At 50.3% G+C, this 17,767-nt stretch overlaps 1 protein-coding gene across 1 annotated transcript; it reads right to left on the minus strand.

The window, feature by feature from the left end:
* Positions 1-2,674: 2,674 nt before the first annotated feature.
* LOC125548241 (flowering-promoting factor 1-like protein 1) lies at positions 2,675-3,467 on the minus strand. Its single transcript, XM_048711899.2, has one exon. The coding sequence runs from the start codon at positions 3,331-3,333 to the stop codon at positions 3,013-3,015; it is 321 nt and encodes a 106-aa protein (XP_048567856.1). The 5' UTR covers positions 3,334-3,467; the 3' UTR covers positions 2,675-3,012.
* Between the last annotated feature and the right edge of the window lie 14,300 nt (positions 3,468-17,767).

The raw sequence follows: 17,767 nt of genomic DNA on the forward strand, positions 1-17,767 counted from the left end.
TCTCAGTGGATTTTAAACTCAAATATCTCAGAGAGGGGTGCTCACTCAATCTTCTCAAAATCTCAAATGGAGCAGCGAACGAATAACGTTGGTGCGGCGCACCTATTTATAGCCGTAGCTTTCCCGGATAGGAAATGACCATTTAGGACGAGCGGTCTAGCCAATGGCCAACCGACACGTTTCCAACAGTCGGATTTTTGAGCACATCACACCTTTACTTGAGGAATAAGTAAGACAGACTCCTCGGCCCAAATCAAATCACTCGCAACCCTGAAGAACAACATCTCTCACTGATGAGTATTTATTCAGAACACAAAGAAATTTCTCCCAAACTGTCATAGGTTTCAGCTAAGCATCAAAACAGACAAAAGCCTTGAATACTTATGCCTCTCTTAATAGTATGGTGGTCTTATGACTTAAGAGAAAGAGAAACAATGAAACAAATACTACGTTTTGCTTCGCTTCATTCTTCTCGACTGCAGCCATTCTTCTTCGAACACACCGAATGGAAATTGCTTCGCTTCAGCAATATTTTTTCGGGACCATCTCGAGCACGTGATTTTCTTGATAACAAACTCTTTGAGACATGATAACCTTTTTTGCAACGCATATAACTTTGGAGGAAGTTTATAGCAAACTTCTCAGAAGTAGCAATCTTCTCGATATTAAGCTTCTCGAAACATATCAATATTCTTTGATGTCTAGATAACTTTCGCAGAAGTTTATAGCAAGCCTCTCGGAAGTAGCAATCTTCTCGGTAGCAAACCTTTTAGAAGATTATGGCAATCTTCTCGGTTGCAAATCTTTGGGCAGCAAACTTTGCAGCAGCAAACCTTTCGGTAGCAAATTTTTCGGGAGATTATGGCATTCTTCTCAAAATAACATTCCTTGGAACATAGTCATCGTCTCTGCTGTGCAGATAACTCTTAGTGAAGTTTATAGCAAACTTCTCGACAGAATGTAGCATTCTTCTCGATATTCCAGGGACTATTTTCCCAATGTGCACTAGCAAACAAATCAGTCCCAAACCATTTATGACAACAATCGCCAAAACACAAGGGGCAAGGACTTGCACCAACAAAGGTCGCTCCCATCTTCTCAGGCGCTGACAAGTGGCACAGTGCATGTGCGTCACTTGTCGCAATCTGGGTGTTTTCCTTTTTTTAGATTCGTTTCTTCAAAACATTTTATCTCTTGAACCGTGTGCCAAATCCCGAACCGTTTTCATTGCTGGATTTGTCGCGTAGAGATCATCGAAACAATATCCCATATTAATAGGTTTCGATGATTTTTTTTTCACGAAAAGCCCTAGAAAACACCGAAATGAAGTACGTTTTTTCAGCTGTGCTTGTCGTAGAAGCAAATATATGCCTCCATGAGAAGCATATAAAAACACATTTTCCCCTTTCCATGCGCTTCTTGCGGAAGCAAATCCATGCCTCCATGACAAGTAAATCTGTGCTTATCTTGGAAGCAAAAAAAAATCATGTTTTTTTCCTTTCCCCATCCTTCTTGTGGAAGAAAACTTGTGTCTTCATGAAAAGCAAATCCTGCTTTTCCTAGAAGCAAAAAAACGCATGTTTCACCCCTTCCCCTTTGCTCCTCGTGGAAGCAAATATGTGCCACCACGAGAATCAAATCTCTATTTCTCGTGAAAGAAAAAAAAATCATGTTTTTTCCTTTCCGGAAAGCATAGTGTGCTTCTTGTGGAAACAAATCTATGCTTCCCGTGGAAGAAAAAAACACGTTTATTCCCTTTCCCAAAAAAATCCATGCAGTTTTTTTGAGTTTTTTTTCTCTGAAACCTAAAAAAACAAGCGAAAACCAAAAATCCAAAAAAAACCTAGAAAAACCCATCTAAAAATCCGAAAACGTCTATTAAAAAAGTCCTGATGAGACGCCCAACACGTTCTCAGCCCAGAAAAGTGACCCCTTTGACAAGTTGCTCTCCGCTGTCTCGCGTCAAGCGAGACATAGTGGCGCCCGACTTTGTGCCCTTGGTGATTAGTGGGTGGGCCGAATTTATGACGAAGCATGTACTTACTGTGGCTCAAAATGTTAATTCTGTGGTGATTCAAACGAAGGCCCAGTAGCTGTAGCTTCAGCGATTCAATTTTGGATGCCAGCAAAGTACTCCCTCCGTCCACAAATAAATGCACATCTAGTTTTTGTACTAAGTCAAAGTTTTAAAACTTTGACCAATTTTATAGAAAAAAATAGCAGCATTTATGATATTAAATTAGTATCAGTAGATCCGTTTTAAAATGTACCTTTATAATACACCAGTTTGGTGTCATATATGTTATTACTCTTTTTTATACAGTTGGTAAAAATTTTAAAGTTTGATTTAGGACAAAAGGTAGAAGTATACTTATTCGCGGACGGGTGGAGTAAGTGGTTGTCTTGCCTAGCATCAGTCGGTCTAAATATTTGTCTAAAAAAAGGCAGCATAAATTTTATCGTGTCAGCCTATTATTCCCTATATGTTTTCATTTTTTTTGGAGTGGCTGTCTATTCCCTATGTTTTCATCAGAACCCCCACACCCCCCTGCCCACCACCAAACAATCATAACGAGAAGCAATGCGTGCATGATATATTCTTTATATATTTCCCTAGGCATGCAACATGGCCGGTAACATGCATGACGCATGTGCATGCAGAGAAACGTGCAAATGAACGTAAGTGGATATATATAGTCATCACACGGACACTAATTTACATCAAAACAGAGATCTTACACACCCCCAGCACGCATACATATACACACCACAACGAAAACCTATGCATATACTCGGCACCACACGCACATATGTGTGCAGAAACAGTACCCTCGTTCACTCCACTACCACACTACACCTCCCAACCAAATCAGGCAGAACCAATCATATATAACACCCGGATCACTAACAGCAACAAACCCTGCATGCGAAATCAAGTCAAACGATGGAAGAAGAGCTATAGCTGAACTGATGAGAAGAGATCGAGAGACTGCATGGACGGAAGAGGGCCGTCTAGGCGTCGACGACGCGGAAGGATTCCCTGTTCTTGATGACGACGTCGTACATGTGGACGGAGGAGAAGTGGTTGAAGTCCCTGGGGAGCGAGATGAGGTCGAGGCAGCCGCGCTTGTGGAACTGGTACAGCGCCGGGTCCTCGTAGTAGCGCTCCCACCCCAGCGCCGTCAGCTTCGCCTCCAGCGTCGCGTACGACGACACCACCTGCCCGCTCGGCGTGTGCAGCAGCGCCTTCCGTCGCACCGTCGACGTCCGCTCGCTCCCCGGGTTCTCCACCAGGCGCACCACACCGTTCTTGAACACCCACACGCCAGACATGGTCCACAGCCCTCCGGTCGGCCGACCTACCCCTCAACTCTCACCTTTCTATCGGCTTAGAGATTGAGGGAAAACAAACGATAGATGATGCACTTGGTCGAGCTAGCACTGGGATGATGGAGCAAGGGAGGGCGAGATGAAGGGGGTATATATAGAGGTGGATGTGGATGAAGCTAGATTATCGATGGTGTGGGGAGAGGTGACATGTATACGGGGGACAGCCGCAGAACATAGATTTCTTATGCGACTGCGATACTATACTGCCAGTGATTAGTACGTCGATATACGCGTGCATGCACCAGAGAAGAGAAGGGCGTCTTTAGTTTGTAGCTAGGTTAGGTCAGGAAGATGCTGTAGCTGGTTGCATGCACAGGGATGGGAGAGAAGCAGAATATATGGTACATTCATTAAACTTGAGTAGTGCGCGCGGGAGAATATATGTGCCTAGCTAGCTTATGTTCTTGATAAGCTACCTGGAATATATTTGTTGGAAGAAAGAAGGAAATTCTAGCTAGCTAGGTAGCTAAAAAAGGTAGCTATATGCTACGCATATTGTTATTTTCCAGAATTACGTAGTGCATGAGGTGATTGATCATCATGAGGTCACGAAATTTGACATGTGTCGCGGCCGCCCCGCGACACGTCAAGAACAGGACATTAACTGATGGCGTTGGTTAATTGCCAATGGGGAGATCTACATATAATTCATGCGTAATCTATGGCTTGAGCACTCCCATATGGAAAATTGAAAAGAAAGAATGTGATGTTGTGCGAGGAATCCTACTCACCTTTTTCCTGAAAGGAAAACAAAAAGAGCTAGCCTAATTCTCAGGGGAATAGGATTCACTCGCCATACAGTTTTCGACTTTACTTAAACAATAAGAAATATGAGAGCTATCTTTGCGTACCTTTTGCAGCATTGTTTTTCCACGAAAGGGAATTTCTGGCCGGTCGATCAAACCAATGTTGCCTTTGTCGAGAACAAAATTGATACTCTCTCTCATTGTCAAGTATATATTTTGTGTACGGCATGGTGGAATTTACTTTTGCCTGCTAGCTTTGTCCCTAATAGTAACTCACAAGCTCTCAAGCATCTGCTGCATGCAGCAGAGAGAAATTTGTGGCTTATCTTAACTTCCTAGCTAGCTAGCCATAGATAGTGCTTACGTGATTGCATATTGATTTGGCTGGCTTGTTGGATACATAGGTGCACGTCTACCGCCCCAAAAGCTAAAATCTGTCACTGATTTATCTGCTGAAAAGAAATATGCTTCGGTGCTAAAGTTTCTTCCCGGATTAGCTATGCAAAAACATGCACGAAAGCTCCCTCCAACCTGTGCTCTCATCGTGATCAGTGCATGTACTACGTAGGGATTTATACGATCTCTGTACTTATGTTACCGATAAGCCAGAACCCATCAAAGATCATTAGGTACTCCTTGTATGAAAGGAGCTTTCCGTCACTGAGGTGGCGCCTCCGTGTACATGTATACTCACACGTTAGTACGTCCGATCGAAAGGGAGAGAAATTCTAGATGGGAATCGTATTCGATTGAATGCGTGCGTGTGCGTGCTGCAAGCATGTGTGCACGCATATTCATTTTTACGCTGCATGAAATTACGTGCTTCCGATGATCAGACGGCGGAGTATATAAATCGGAAAGTGGAGCTCGTGCCTAACAATTTTTGACGAATTGAACACGTGCTCGCCGGCCGTCTGTATGCAAATGCTACATTATTCCTGCATGGGCTAGCTGACTGGCCGATCGAATTATGCATCTTTTACGTGATCGGTTTTTGCCTTTCCATTTCAGAATATATGATAGCTAGCGCCTAGTAGGCAGTGTGATCTGCTAGGATACAGACATGTGCAGTAAGTTACTGCTATCTAAATTAACTACTCCCTCCGTCTTATAATATAAGAAAGTTTTAGCAGCTTTCTCGACCCATAATATTAGAACGTTTTTGCAGCTTTCAGCTAGATGATACACAGCGCGCTGCCATGGAAATTGGTTATGGTATGCTTCAGTGAAATTTGGTTTGTATGAATATGTATCCTTAAATTAATAATATATTGCATATTTTTTATCAGATTATATGTGTGCTTGGTTCCCAATTGAAAGGGAGTTAGAAAAAAGTCTGCCTGGTATAGTGCGGAAAAGAAATTGAGTATATAGACACATACATGCGTTCAATTAATTGCTAAAGCTAATCAGGGTGATATGGCAATTGTAGCGAGATATATATGCTTTAAATAAGTTAGTGAGGACTAAATTTTTAGATATAGAAGATTCCTGCAAGTAGCCGTGGTAATTTTTCGGCAAATAGATAAATAATTTTTTGTTTTGCTGATGGTTTGGTTACTACTAGCGCAAAAAAAAAGCGGGCTTGTACCCGACCCGATAAGAAGATGCTACCAGCTAGTCCTCACTGGCATTCAAGATTGCCTTCATATTCTCTCTCGATTTTTTACGGTGACTACGGCAATCAGTCTAGACCATTTTCTAAGAAATAAAATTAGTAGGAACCAAAATAGGGCAGCAGATTGTATGGCAAATTATAATTGTATCAAGCCATGTACTGCGGTATGGATGAGCATATGTCCTCCATGTAGTGAGGATTTATTACCTCTCTTAATTGTAACCTTGTGACTCTGGAATAAAATTCCCGCATGATTTGCAATTTTTTTTATACAAAACAAGTTTATGATACATACAGTAGGGCATTTTTATGTGTATTTGATGTTCATTTGTACGGCGGGCCGGGGAAGTGAAATTCTCACCCAATTTTAGGATGGCAACAAAAGAGATCCACTCCTGTTCGTTGTACTGAGCTAAGATGAGAGACGGTGAGGGCGAGGGCGATGGGGCGGCGACCCTGCTGCCTCCACCAGAACCTCCACCATCGCTACAACTCGGGTCGCCAGCAGCGGCGCAAGGGCTGCCGACGACTCTGGCGGCGTAGGGGCAGCAGTCGTCGTTGGCGCCGCAGGGGAAGGCGCCCAGATCGGCGATACGCGGATCGCCATAGCCGGCTGATCTGGATCAGATTAGGGGGGGAGGGGTTCCTAGATCCGGTAAGATGGAGGATTCGTTTCGATGATGTTCGGGCTGCCGGACGATTGAGAGAGGGATTTCTCTACACGCACTATCCGTCGAGATGGGCGACGATGAGAGACCATGAGGGGGACATCCTTGGCGGACGGTACCTGGACGTCGAGGAGAGGATCACCTAAGGTACGCGTTTGTCAATCGATGTTTTCAAGGTTTGTGTTGTTGCTTGCGTGCAGGGTTCGTTGAACGTGGAGGATCAGATCGAGGTCGTCGATCTCACGGCGGAGCCTGAACCCTTGAAGCCGCTGTTTGGGGGACGCTTTTGGGTTCTGGATGATGAGGAAGATAATGACGCGAAGGACCAACCACAAGCTGTCTGCCTGGAAGAGAAGCCAGGGTTGCTGCCGGCGATGCCATGCTCCGCATCACCGCTGCAGTCAGATTCTGGCGAGAGGCGCAAGAACGCGGTGGCCTTCGGCCCAAGGCCACCTTCTTCGGCGCCGGAGATTAAGCCTTGCATTGGTCCTGTCCCTAAGGTGAGTTCGTCCACAATTACTTTGTCAGACTTTTTTCGACTGGAGGTGTGGACGAAGGTCACTAGAAAGAAGAAGAAGAAGAAGGGTGCCCCGACGATGGTCTGGCCGTCGGCGGCGACCGACGAGGTTCGCGAGATCCGTGCGGCAAGGCAGGAGTGTTTGAATTTTTTGTTGGGCCGAGGTGGGACAGGAGAAACTAATTCCGAATTGGGCTTGGTTAGTACTGGGTATGAGGCCCAACGAGCTAGCCAGGTGACCAATCGGAGGGGGAGAGTCGACGTGCATGCGATCGCACTGGATCGCGAGTCGATACATGCATGTACGACACCCACGTCTCGCTCCTGCGCGGATACTAGGGTTTGCCATGTTGCAAGGCCTGGGTTCCCTACGCCTTCCACAACCTGAACACCCACAACACCAGTGACTGTCAAGAACTCAGAGCCATTCGCGAAGGACGCTTCGGTCGACGCCCCGAGCGCAGCGACCGGGGCTACGGTCGAGGGGGAGGATGTGGAGGCGGACGCTGGGAAAACCGTGGCCCGCGCTAGGAGTGGCGCGACAGACCTCGTGAGGACCGCTTGGCAGGATCATCCTCGCGAGGGCACCCGGAGGGACCAGCCTCGTGAGGATCGTCCTCAGGGCAACACCGGTCTTCCCCTGCTGCCGCCACCACCAAGAAGGAATGATGACCACCATCAAGACGAGGGGGCTGGGGGCTTCCAGGAGTCGCGTGCAATCGCCTGCATCTTGGGCGGTGCTCAGGCCCCAGCCTCTCAGCGTATCTTCAAACAGTTCACTCGTGAGGTGAATGCAGTCCTCCCCAAGCTCGAGGCCACGCGCCCTCTCAGGTGGTCCCAGTGCGCCATCACCTTCAGCTCGGTAGATTAGCTCAAGTGCGCAGCCACTGCTGGCGTTCTCCCGATGCTTTGTTCACCATTCATCAGCAATGTGCAAGTTACCAAGACCCTCATCGACGGCGGTGCAGGGCTCAACGTCCTGTCCATCGACACATTCGACAACCTCCAAGTGTCATATGAGCAGCTTCAGCCTACCAAGCCTTTCTCTGGAGTGACCGACGGTTCGACCACACCGATAGGGCAGGTCCGCCTCCCTGTCACCTTCGGGGAACGCAAGAACTACCGCACCGAGCCCATCGACTTCGACGTCGCGCACATCCGTCTGCCATACGACGCCATCCTCGGGTATCCAACCCTGGCCAAGTTCATGGCGGTGACACACCACGGTTACAATGTCCTCAAGATGCTAGGAAGCGACGGAATCATCACGGTCCCGTGCGAAGAAAGAGATGCGGTGTGCTCCCTCGAGCGCGCTTTTCAAGCTGTGGCAATCGATAACCCCGACAGCAAGAGCGAGGATCCTCCTGAGGCCATCCCCAAGAAGAAGCAGCTGCGCCGTGCCGGACCTCAGGAGGGTGGCGTCGCGGCTGGGACCTCGTCAGGATCAGCGCCCGCTTCAAGGGCGCCTTCCTCCGTCTCATAGGAAGCCGCGCCTAGCGCCCCCTCGGGCAGGGCTCGGGGGCTCCCTTCTGGAGGGCCTCAGACCTTGCCAACATCACGAGGGATGCGCTCGGGCACCACTTGGAGGCGTGCTTCGCGGCACGTTTCCCTCAGGAGAACATAGGGCAAGGAGCGCCCACCGCTCAGGAGTTCATCACCAAGACCATTCAGGAACTGCAAGATGTACGGGCCATGCACGGCGACCGCCGCTCATGGGATGCAGCTCCCCATCCAGGCGAGGTTGCGGGGCTGCCCGTCTGCGTCGACATACCAGGGCTCAACAGGGCCGCATCTCAGGAGCTCTTCTGGCCTTCGCACATGGGCCGTTGAGAGGGTCCACCACATAGCTACGTTCGCATGCCTTTCGGCCTGCCGAGCGTGTCGTCAGCCTATTAGTGCAACCTGCGGCGTGTCCTAGCGGCTTAGGAAGCCAGGCGCCATGCCGTCCCGGCGGAGATGGAGACGGCCCTCGGGGAACCACCTGAGCCCCCAGAGCCTCCCGAGGCTCAAGGCCCCGGTGGCTCGTGAGGAGCCATTCCTTTGCCGCGTACCATCAGCTGCCCCAACTCTCCTTCATCGACAAAACCAGGTGACATTTTCCAAGTTCGTTTAGCTGGGAGCGCCCCTCGGGCTGCATCATTCCCAGGCCGCGTGGGTCCGCCCCTGTGGTGTGTATCCTTTTCTTATGCCTTTAGTTTACCTTGCTGGGGGCGCCCCTCGGGCTGCATCATCCCCAAGTCGCCTGGGCCTGACTGTAACGCCCCGAGACCGATGTGCCAGGTGTCTTCCAGTTAGTCGCTGTTGTTGCCTTGTCATTTGTTTGCGTGTCATGCATTTCATATCATGTCATCATGTGCATCGCATTTGCATACATATTCGTCTCATGCATCCGAGCATTTCCCCGTTGTCCGTTTTGCAATCCGGCGCTCCTATGTCATCTGGTGTCCCCTTTTGCCTCTTTTTGTGTGCGGGTGTTAAACGTTCTCGGATTGGACCGAGATTTGCCAAGCGGCCTTGGTATGCTACCGGTAGACCGCCTGTCAAGTTTCGTGCCATTTGGAGTTCGTTTGATACTCCAACGGTTAACCGAGGAACCGTAAAGGCCTCATGTGTGTTGCAGCCCAACACCTCTCCAAAGTGGCCCAAAACCAACCAAAACCCCCTCCATCCTCTCGGTCGTTCGATCACGATCGCGTGGCCAAAAACTGCACCTTATTTGGACTCTCCTAGCTCCCTCTACCTATATATATATGTCTCCCTCCGAAATTCTCGCGCAAACAAACCCTAGATCCAACTCCCTCCGCGCTGCCGGACATGTCCGTCCGCACCGGACGCGTCCACCGCCCTCAGCCACGTCGTCCGGGCCAATCAGCATCCGCCACATCATCGCCGCCGCCTTCCGCATCTAATCAGCGCGCGCCACCTGTCCTCCCCGCGCCCCACTTCACCGCACCACCCGCCGAAGCCCGCCGGCCCAGATCCGGCCCCCGCCGGGCCTGAACCGAACCGGGCCGCGCCCGCGCGCCGCCATCCGCCCGCGGCTTCCCCGCGCCGCCGCCTCTCCCTCGCCGCGCCTCCGCGCCGGTCGCCGCCTCTGCCTCGTCGGCGACCGCGCCTCGCCGGAGCTCCGCCTCCATCGCCGTGCCTCCGCCTCCATCGCCGCGTCGCCGGCCTCCTCCGCCCGTCCCGCGCCGTCCCTGGCAACTCCGGCCAGCCGTGCAGACCACCCCTCGCCAGACTTCCTCACCGGAGCCCGTCCCGGCCGGATCGACCGCGGGTGGATCAGATCCACCACCTCACCGATCCAAACACGGTGCCCCGATCCCGGTTCTCTTCGTCCCACTTCTCTCCGTCCCGCGTTGACTTTCGCGGAGGTAAAAATTCCACTAAGTCCCGAGGATCTCAGTAATTTTATGCCCCTGTTCATCGTATCATAACTTCATCACCGTTGCTCCGATTCGTGCGTGTAGCATATCAAATTGTTCGTCTGGATGTCCTCTTCATTTCATTCCATTACACCATGTTCATTTGAATTCATCGTGATGCCCTAAATGCTGTTGCAAGAGTGCTATGTAATGTTAGTGTCTGTTTCTTAATAGATTATGGACATTTGTCATTTTTTCCATGATTAATGTGTGCTGCATATGAGCATGAGCTCTACATGTGTTTTGTTATATGCCATGCCATATTTACAGGGGTTTAGGGTGACTAGCACAAGCATGCAAAGTAGCTCTCGTGATGTTGCTGATTTTAGGGACTTAGAATTCTTCCAAGTCATTTCCTGATGTTATTTTTATGCCATGTATTCTTGTTGCTACAGAGTGATCCATGCCTCTTTTGAGCATGTTTAGTAAGGATGATTTTTAGATATTGTTATGCTCTATCCATCCATGTATTTGTTTGCAATTATGGAGTACCCTAGCATGACCCAATCTTGCTCTACTTTTGCTATCAAATGTTCCTGGCAGATTGTTTACGTGTTAATCAATTTTGCCAAGGTTGTTGTAGTTGATCCATGCATGCTATGAGTTTGTTCTTGCCATGGTTAGCTTCATAATCATGTCTTCTTGCTGGGTGTATGCTTAGTTTGTCATGAAATGCCTTGTGTTGAGTGCATCGAGCTCGCAAACATGCCTACGTAACTCTGTTTCTGCCATGTCCAGTTTTCTGCTAAGTCTGAATCTGTTAACGATACTTGCTATGTTTACATGGGTGCCATTGTATCTTCTGATCCTTTTTGTCTTATGGTCAGTAAAGGACTTTTGTTACATGCTTTGAGTAGATGCATGCCTTGCCTTGATTTGCTATGATCTGATCCTGTAGAATGTTGTTATCTTGCTCTAAACATTCCTTCCTGATGTTAATTCCTAGCATGTTGTTATTTTCACTAAGTTTGAGATCCTGATATCTTTTGCACCTTTGCCATGCTTGTTTGAGCCTGCTATTGTGTGAATTAGCCATAGCTCAGTGTTCATATTTTGTGAAGCATCTTGAGTGGATAACTGCCATGTTCTTTGTTGCTATGTTAGAGTGCAGTAGCTTATTTTTCTTGATGCATTTACATGGCATCGTGCTGTTAATCGCAGATTTGTGCCATTATTGTTTTGCTTTCCATTTCCAAACCGTGCATCCGATTCCGGTGATCTTTATATCGATTTCGACCTAAATCAACTCATATTTCCAGCGGCGCAGTTGGTTTGCCAAGTTGAGGCCTGGTTCATTCTTTTCCTTCCGGAGCACGCATATGCATTGCATATCACATTCCGCATATCATGCCATGTTTTGCATCATGTTGCTTGCGCATTGCACCGTGGTTGATGGTTGTTCCCTTTGCTTGTGTTCTTGCTTTGGGTAGAGCCAGGAGACGAGTTCGTGTTCGAGGTACCCGTTGAGTACGCTTACGAGGTTCAAGCTTTCATCTTCTCGGAGAACTTTGCAGGCAAGATGACCATACCCTCGAAATCACTTCTATCTTTGCTTGCTAGTTGCTCGCTCTATTTCTATGCCTATGCTACGATACCTACCACTTGCTTTATCATGCCTCCCATATTGCCATGTCAAACCTCTAACCCACCTTTTCCAGCAAAACCGTTGTTTGGCTATGTTACCGCTTTGCTCAGCCCCTCTTATAGCGTTGCTAGTTGCAGGTGAAGATGGAGTTTGTTCCTTGTTGGAACATGGATATTTGTTGGGATATCACAATATCTATTATTTAATTAACGCATTTATATACTTGGTAAAGGGTGGAAGGCTCGGCCTTATGCCTGGTGTTTTGTTCCACTCTTGCCGCCCTAGTTTCCGTCATACCAGTGTTATGTTCCTTGATTTTGCGTTCCTTACACGGTTGGGTTATATGGGAACCCCTTGACAGTTCACTTTGAATAAAACTCCTCTAGCAAGGCCCAACCTTGGTTTTACCATTTGCCACCTAAGCCTTTTTCCCATGGGTTCTGCAGACTCAAGGGTCATCTTTATTTAAACCCCCGGGCCAGTGCTCCTCTGAGTGTTGGTCCAAACTAGAGCACCGTGCAGGGCCATCCCTTGGCAACTTGGGTTACGCCGGCTCATGTATGCTTAGCTTATCTGGTGTGCCCTGAGAACGAGATATGTGCAGCTCCTATCGGGATTTGTCGGCACGGCGGGTGGTCTTGCTGGTCTTATTTTACCATTGTCGAGATGTCTTGTAACCGGGATTCCGAGTCTGATCGGGTCTTCCTAGGAGAAGGAATATCCTTCGCTGACCGTGAGAGCTTGTGATGGGCTAAGTTGGGACACCCCTGCAGGGTTTTGAACTTTTGAAAGCCGTGCCCGCGGTTATGGGCAGATGGGAATTTGTTAATGTCCGGTTGTAGAAAACTTGACACTTAACTTAATTAAAATGCATCAACCGCCTGTGTAGCTGTGATGGTCTCTTTCCAGTGGAGTCCGGGAAGTGAACACAGTGTTGGAGTTATGCTTGAACGTAAGTAGTTTCAGGATCACTTCTAGTTGCGACCATGCTTTGCTTCTCTTCTTGCTCTCATTTGCGTAAGTTAGCCACCATATAAGCTAGTGCTTGCTGCAGCTCCACCTCACTACCTTTTCCCTACCCATAAGCTTAAATAGTCTTGATCGCGAGGGTGTGAGATTGCTGAGAACCCATGACTCATAGATTACTTCCAAAACCAGTTGCAGGTGCCGATGATACCGTGCAGGTGACGCAACCCAGCTCAAGGATGAGCTCGATGAAGATCTTGTTCAATGTGTTGTTTCATTTCAGTTGATCAGTAGTGGAGCCCAGTCGGGGCGATCGGGGATCTTTTGCATTAGGGGTAGTCTTCTTTTATTTTGGTTCTGTAGTCGGACCTTGATTGTATCTGGATGATGTAATGCTTTATTCATGTATTGTGTGAAGTGCCGATTGTAATCCAACTCTGTACCTCTTTCTTATTCAGTACATGGGATGTGTAAAGATTACCCCTCTTGTGACATGCCTACATTGCGGTTATGCCTCTAAGTCGTGCTCCAATACATGGGAGATATAGCCGCATCGTGGGTGTTACACTGACCCAGTGGCATGTATCTTCCTGCATTTACCCAAGCTGATTTGCCTTCCATGCTTAATCTGCCCGATTACCACCTGCCATGGGTCCACCCCTCTACCATGAAATTTGCTTGCGCGTTAAAAGGGGGGCTCCTGAGCATTGCGACTCAGGAGCTCTTACTGGCTCTCCAGCCCTCACCCCCTGGCCTTGACCACGGCATCACGACCTGGCATACCAGTGGCGGCTGAGCTCGCTCGAGGGCCGGGACCTGAGGACGTAGAGTGCTTGAACCTAACCGTCTCGCAGGAACGCACAACTATCAAAGATTCAAGACCAGGCGCAACCCGCCTTGAGGCAGGGCCTCGTGAGTCCCGCGCTGGCTCACGAGTGCCCAGATACACCTCGCAGCCCTGCCGTGCAAGCCACATGTCAGGACGGGGCTGTACATGCCCCCGGGGCTCCTCCCGATACGGGGGCTGCGCTCAGGTCACGCCCAAGCGCACGCCCTCAAACAGGTCTCCTGGACCTGGTCGTCGCACGCCCCTCCCGAGGCCTCGGCGAGGGCAGGTATGGAAATTGTTTGCACGTCAGGGGGAACTCCTGAGCATCGCGACTCAGGAGCCTAATTGGTCACATAGCCCCTCCTTGGTTCGTCCTGGTCTCCGGTCGGCCCAATGGCAGTTGAGGTATGCGCGGGGCCGGGCTCTGCCGACATAGAACATCAATCTATCCTCGCGTACTCTCCCTATAAGTTGTTTGCACGTCAAGGGGGACTCCTGAGGATCGTGACTCAGGAGCTTAACTGGTCACGTAGCCCCTCACTCCTTGGTCCGTCCTGGTCTCTGGTCGGCCCAACAGCGGTTGAGGTATGCGCGGGGCCGGGCTCTGCCGACGCAGAACACAAATCGGATAGGAAGAAAATCACAAAACCTCGAAGCAAATATTACAAAACATATTGTCCTCACAATACCAAATGGAAGTTTAACGCCTCCACGAGGCCTGATGCATATTATAGGAATGAAATAGGAGAGTAGCCGCAGGTCACCCCTGGACACCGCCATCGCCTATAGAAGATGCTCCTCCTTGGGTAATGTCGCCTTCACCTGAACCACCAGCCGCAGGATCGGCGGCATCGCCGGACAAGGGTGCGGAGGCAAAGCCGCGGAACTTCTTCAGCAGGGCTTCCACCTGACCTTGCACGGCTACGGCGGCGGCTGCGCAGTGATCACCAGCCACAGGCTCCAGCAGCTCGTCAAGGCAGGCGCTGGGGTCGCGAAGGTGCAAATGGCTGAAGACACGGGTCAATGCAGCTGAAGACAGGACGCGAGCTTCCGCCTGTGCCATAGGACCGATACCATCCACGACTTCCTCGAGCGCCTTCACCAAGAGAGGAAGCAGCATGGCGGGGCCGTCCTCGTCGGTGGTCAGCGGCCTCTCCAAGCCGTGCTCGTAGAGTGTCTTCAGCGCCACACGAGACCTCTCCTCGAGGCCGGCAAAGGCCACATGGCCTTCGGCTAGGACCCGTTGTCAGTGTCAAAACCGGCGGATCTCGGATAGGGGGTCCCGAACTGTGCGTCTAAGGCGGATGGTAACAGGAGGCAGGGGACATGATGTTTACCCAGGTTCGGCCCCTCTTGATAGAGGTAATACCCTATGTCCTGCTTGATTGTTCTTGATGATATGAGTATTACAAGAGTTAATCTACCACGAGACCAGAGAGGCTAAACCCTAGAAGCTAGCCTATGGTATGATTATATGTTGTCCTACGGACTAAACCCTCCGGTTTATATAGACACCGGAGAGGGGCTAGGCTTACACAAGGTCGGTTACAAAGGAGGAGATATACATATCCGTATTGCCTGGCTTGCCTTCCACGCCAAGTACAGTCCCATCCGGACACGAGACGAAGTCTTCAATCTTGTATCTTCATAGTCCAACAGTCCGGCAAAGGATATAGTCTGACTGTCCGGAAACCCCCTAATCCAGGACTCCCTTAGTAGCCCCTGAACCAGGCTTCAATGATGATGAGTCCGGCACGCAGTGTTGTCTTCGGCATTGCAAGGCGGGTTCCTCCTCCGAATACATCATGGAAGAGTTTGAATACAAGGATAGTGTTCGACCCTGCAAAATAAGTTCCACATACCACCATAGAGAGAATAATACTTCCACAAATCTAATCTGATGACACGTTTCGATAGTATGACATCACCCCATGGCCCGGTTATTATTCGAACCGCTTTTCTCAACCAGCTCCGCACATATCGCGAGGCGGTTTCCGTGATACGTCTTGTCAAAGTAGAGATCGTGTTCCCCTCATGACGGGATTCTCATCAATACGGACGTGGGTAACCCAACCGCGCCATCAATTATGGCGCCTAGGGAATAAGCGGTTTTGCCAGGCAAGTGGGGAGACTCATCGCCTCCTCCGCCCTTATAAAGGGACAAAGATCTACTTTTTTCACCCACGCCTTCTTCCTTCTCCCTTACCCATTCCCGCACACTTGAGCTATAGAGCCCAAGCTCGCGTTCTTCTTCTCAAAACCACTCCAAGCATGTCTGGAGCAGGAGGCAAGTGGATGGTAGGGAGGAGAACATAAAAATTTACGAGAAGCCGGATACCTAGCTGCGAATATCGCGCACCGGTTGCCGAATGCGGGGCAGATCGTCCCGACGCCCGAACCCCATGAGAGGGTAGTTTTTCTTACCCATTTCATCCACGGACTGGGGTTCCTCTCCACCCGTTTGTCCGCGGGCTCATGTTCTACTACGGGCTGGACTTCCATGATCTGGCCCCCAACTTCATCCTCAACATCTCGGCGTTTATCGTCGTGTGCGAGGCCTTCCTCCGCATCAGGCCCCACTTCGGCTTATGGCTCAAAACCTTCAATGTCAAACTGAAGGTGGTGGGAGGCCAGCAAGCAGAATGCGGAGGCGCCATGGTGGGCAAGATGCCTAATGTCACCTGGCTCGAGGGTACCTACGTGGATACCATAAAGGGGTGGCAATCGGGGTGGTTCTACATCACCGAAACGCGCGACTCCAACTGGGTGGCGGCCCCCAAATTTCGATCCGGAATCCCCACGTGGCTCACCTCCTCGAAGAAGAAGGGCTTGTCCTGGGGTTCTTCGATAGAGTTGACCGGACTCCAGACCTGCATCCAGAACATGACGAACAAGAAAATCAAGCTCGTCAACGTGGTCCAGGTTATGCTCCTCCGTCGGATCCTTCCGTGCCAACAACGGTCATTTGTTTTGTGGGAGTTCGACTCGGCCCAGCACCAGACGCTGCGAGAGCTCTATGGCATGATCCACGAGGACGTCTAGAAGGTGCTGTTCAAGGGCACCAAGATGCCTCCCTCCCTCACCGAGGACCGCGGACTCAGCGCAAAGCGCCGCGCCCATCCGGTAGGCTTTTATATCACTCAGGGTATTTATGTGCCCTGGCCTAGTTATGTGATGGATCTAAGCTTTCATGTCATTAACAGGACTGGATAAAGATAGCGGAGCAGCTTGATTGCCCAGCCCCCCTGCTCGACGATCCTACAAACGCTCTTCTGACGAAGATGCTGACCCCGGCACCCTACAAGGTGCCGGAAAAGACAACCAAGAAGAAGGCCGTGGGGACCCGAAAGGGTCTCCGGCGTAAGATGGTTCTGTCGGACTCATCATCTGATGAGTCCGACGCGCACTCCTCCCGTTGAAACGAGGAGGAGGAGAAAAGTTCTCCCCGCAGCCGGGGGAGACAAGAAAAGGAAGGCCGACCCATCCGGGGAGGCCAAAGGGTCCAAGAAGGGAAAGACCCTCCCTCCGACTGTGCCACGATGGCCACCGACAGCGGCGACGAGTGGCTACCCAGGGATAAGCCCCTAGCAAAATCGTAAGTGTACGGACACCATAGTACTTCATGGTATGTTTTATTATACTACCTTTGCTCATGCCGAACCTCATTATGCAGTCTGGCCCGAGCTCGTCTCGAAGTACCCTCGTCAAGCGTCTCTTTGGGCTCGTCGGATATGACCAGCGGTTCTCCTCCGACGGCTTCCACCCCTCGCCCTACGGACAACGCCGAGGTGGTGTCTCAAACGGCACCGACCCAAGGGGAGGCGATCCTGGGGGCACCTTATGGCGACCTCCCGGACCCTGGGTATCAAGGGAGCGAGGCTCCTACGGGCTTCGAGTTCGGGCCCCAGCCAGACACTGCGCCGGAACCTTCAATGGTTCCGGATTCTGGCAGGCGGTCCCCCATTAAGGGGGGCCAACCATCCGTGCCGGTGCCCCATGTCCAACCAGAGGCACCGAACAACT

The sequence above is a fragment of the Triticum urartu genome, chromosome 3A, assembly GCF_056163025.1.
Source record: "Triticum urartu cultivar PI428250 chromosome 3A, HENAU_Tu73, whole genome shotgun sequence".
NCBI classification, from domain to species: domain Eukaryota; kingdom Viridiplantae; phylum Streptophyta; class Magnoliopsida; order Poales; family Poaceae; genus Triticum; species Triticum urartu.

Bases quoted from the DNA above. Each gene is read 5' to 3' on its own strand.
- LOC125548241 (XM_048711899.2), bottom strand. From the start codon at position 3,333: ATGTCTGGCGTGTGGGTGTTCAAGAACGGTGTGGTGCGCCTGGTGGAG.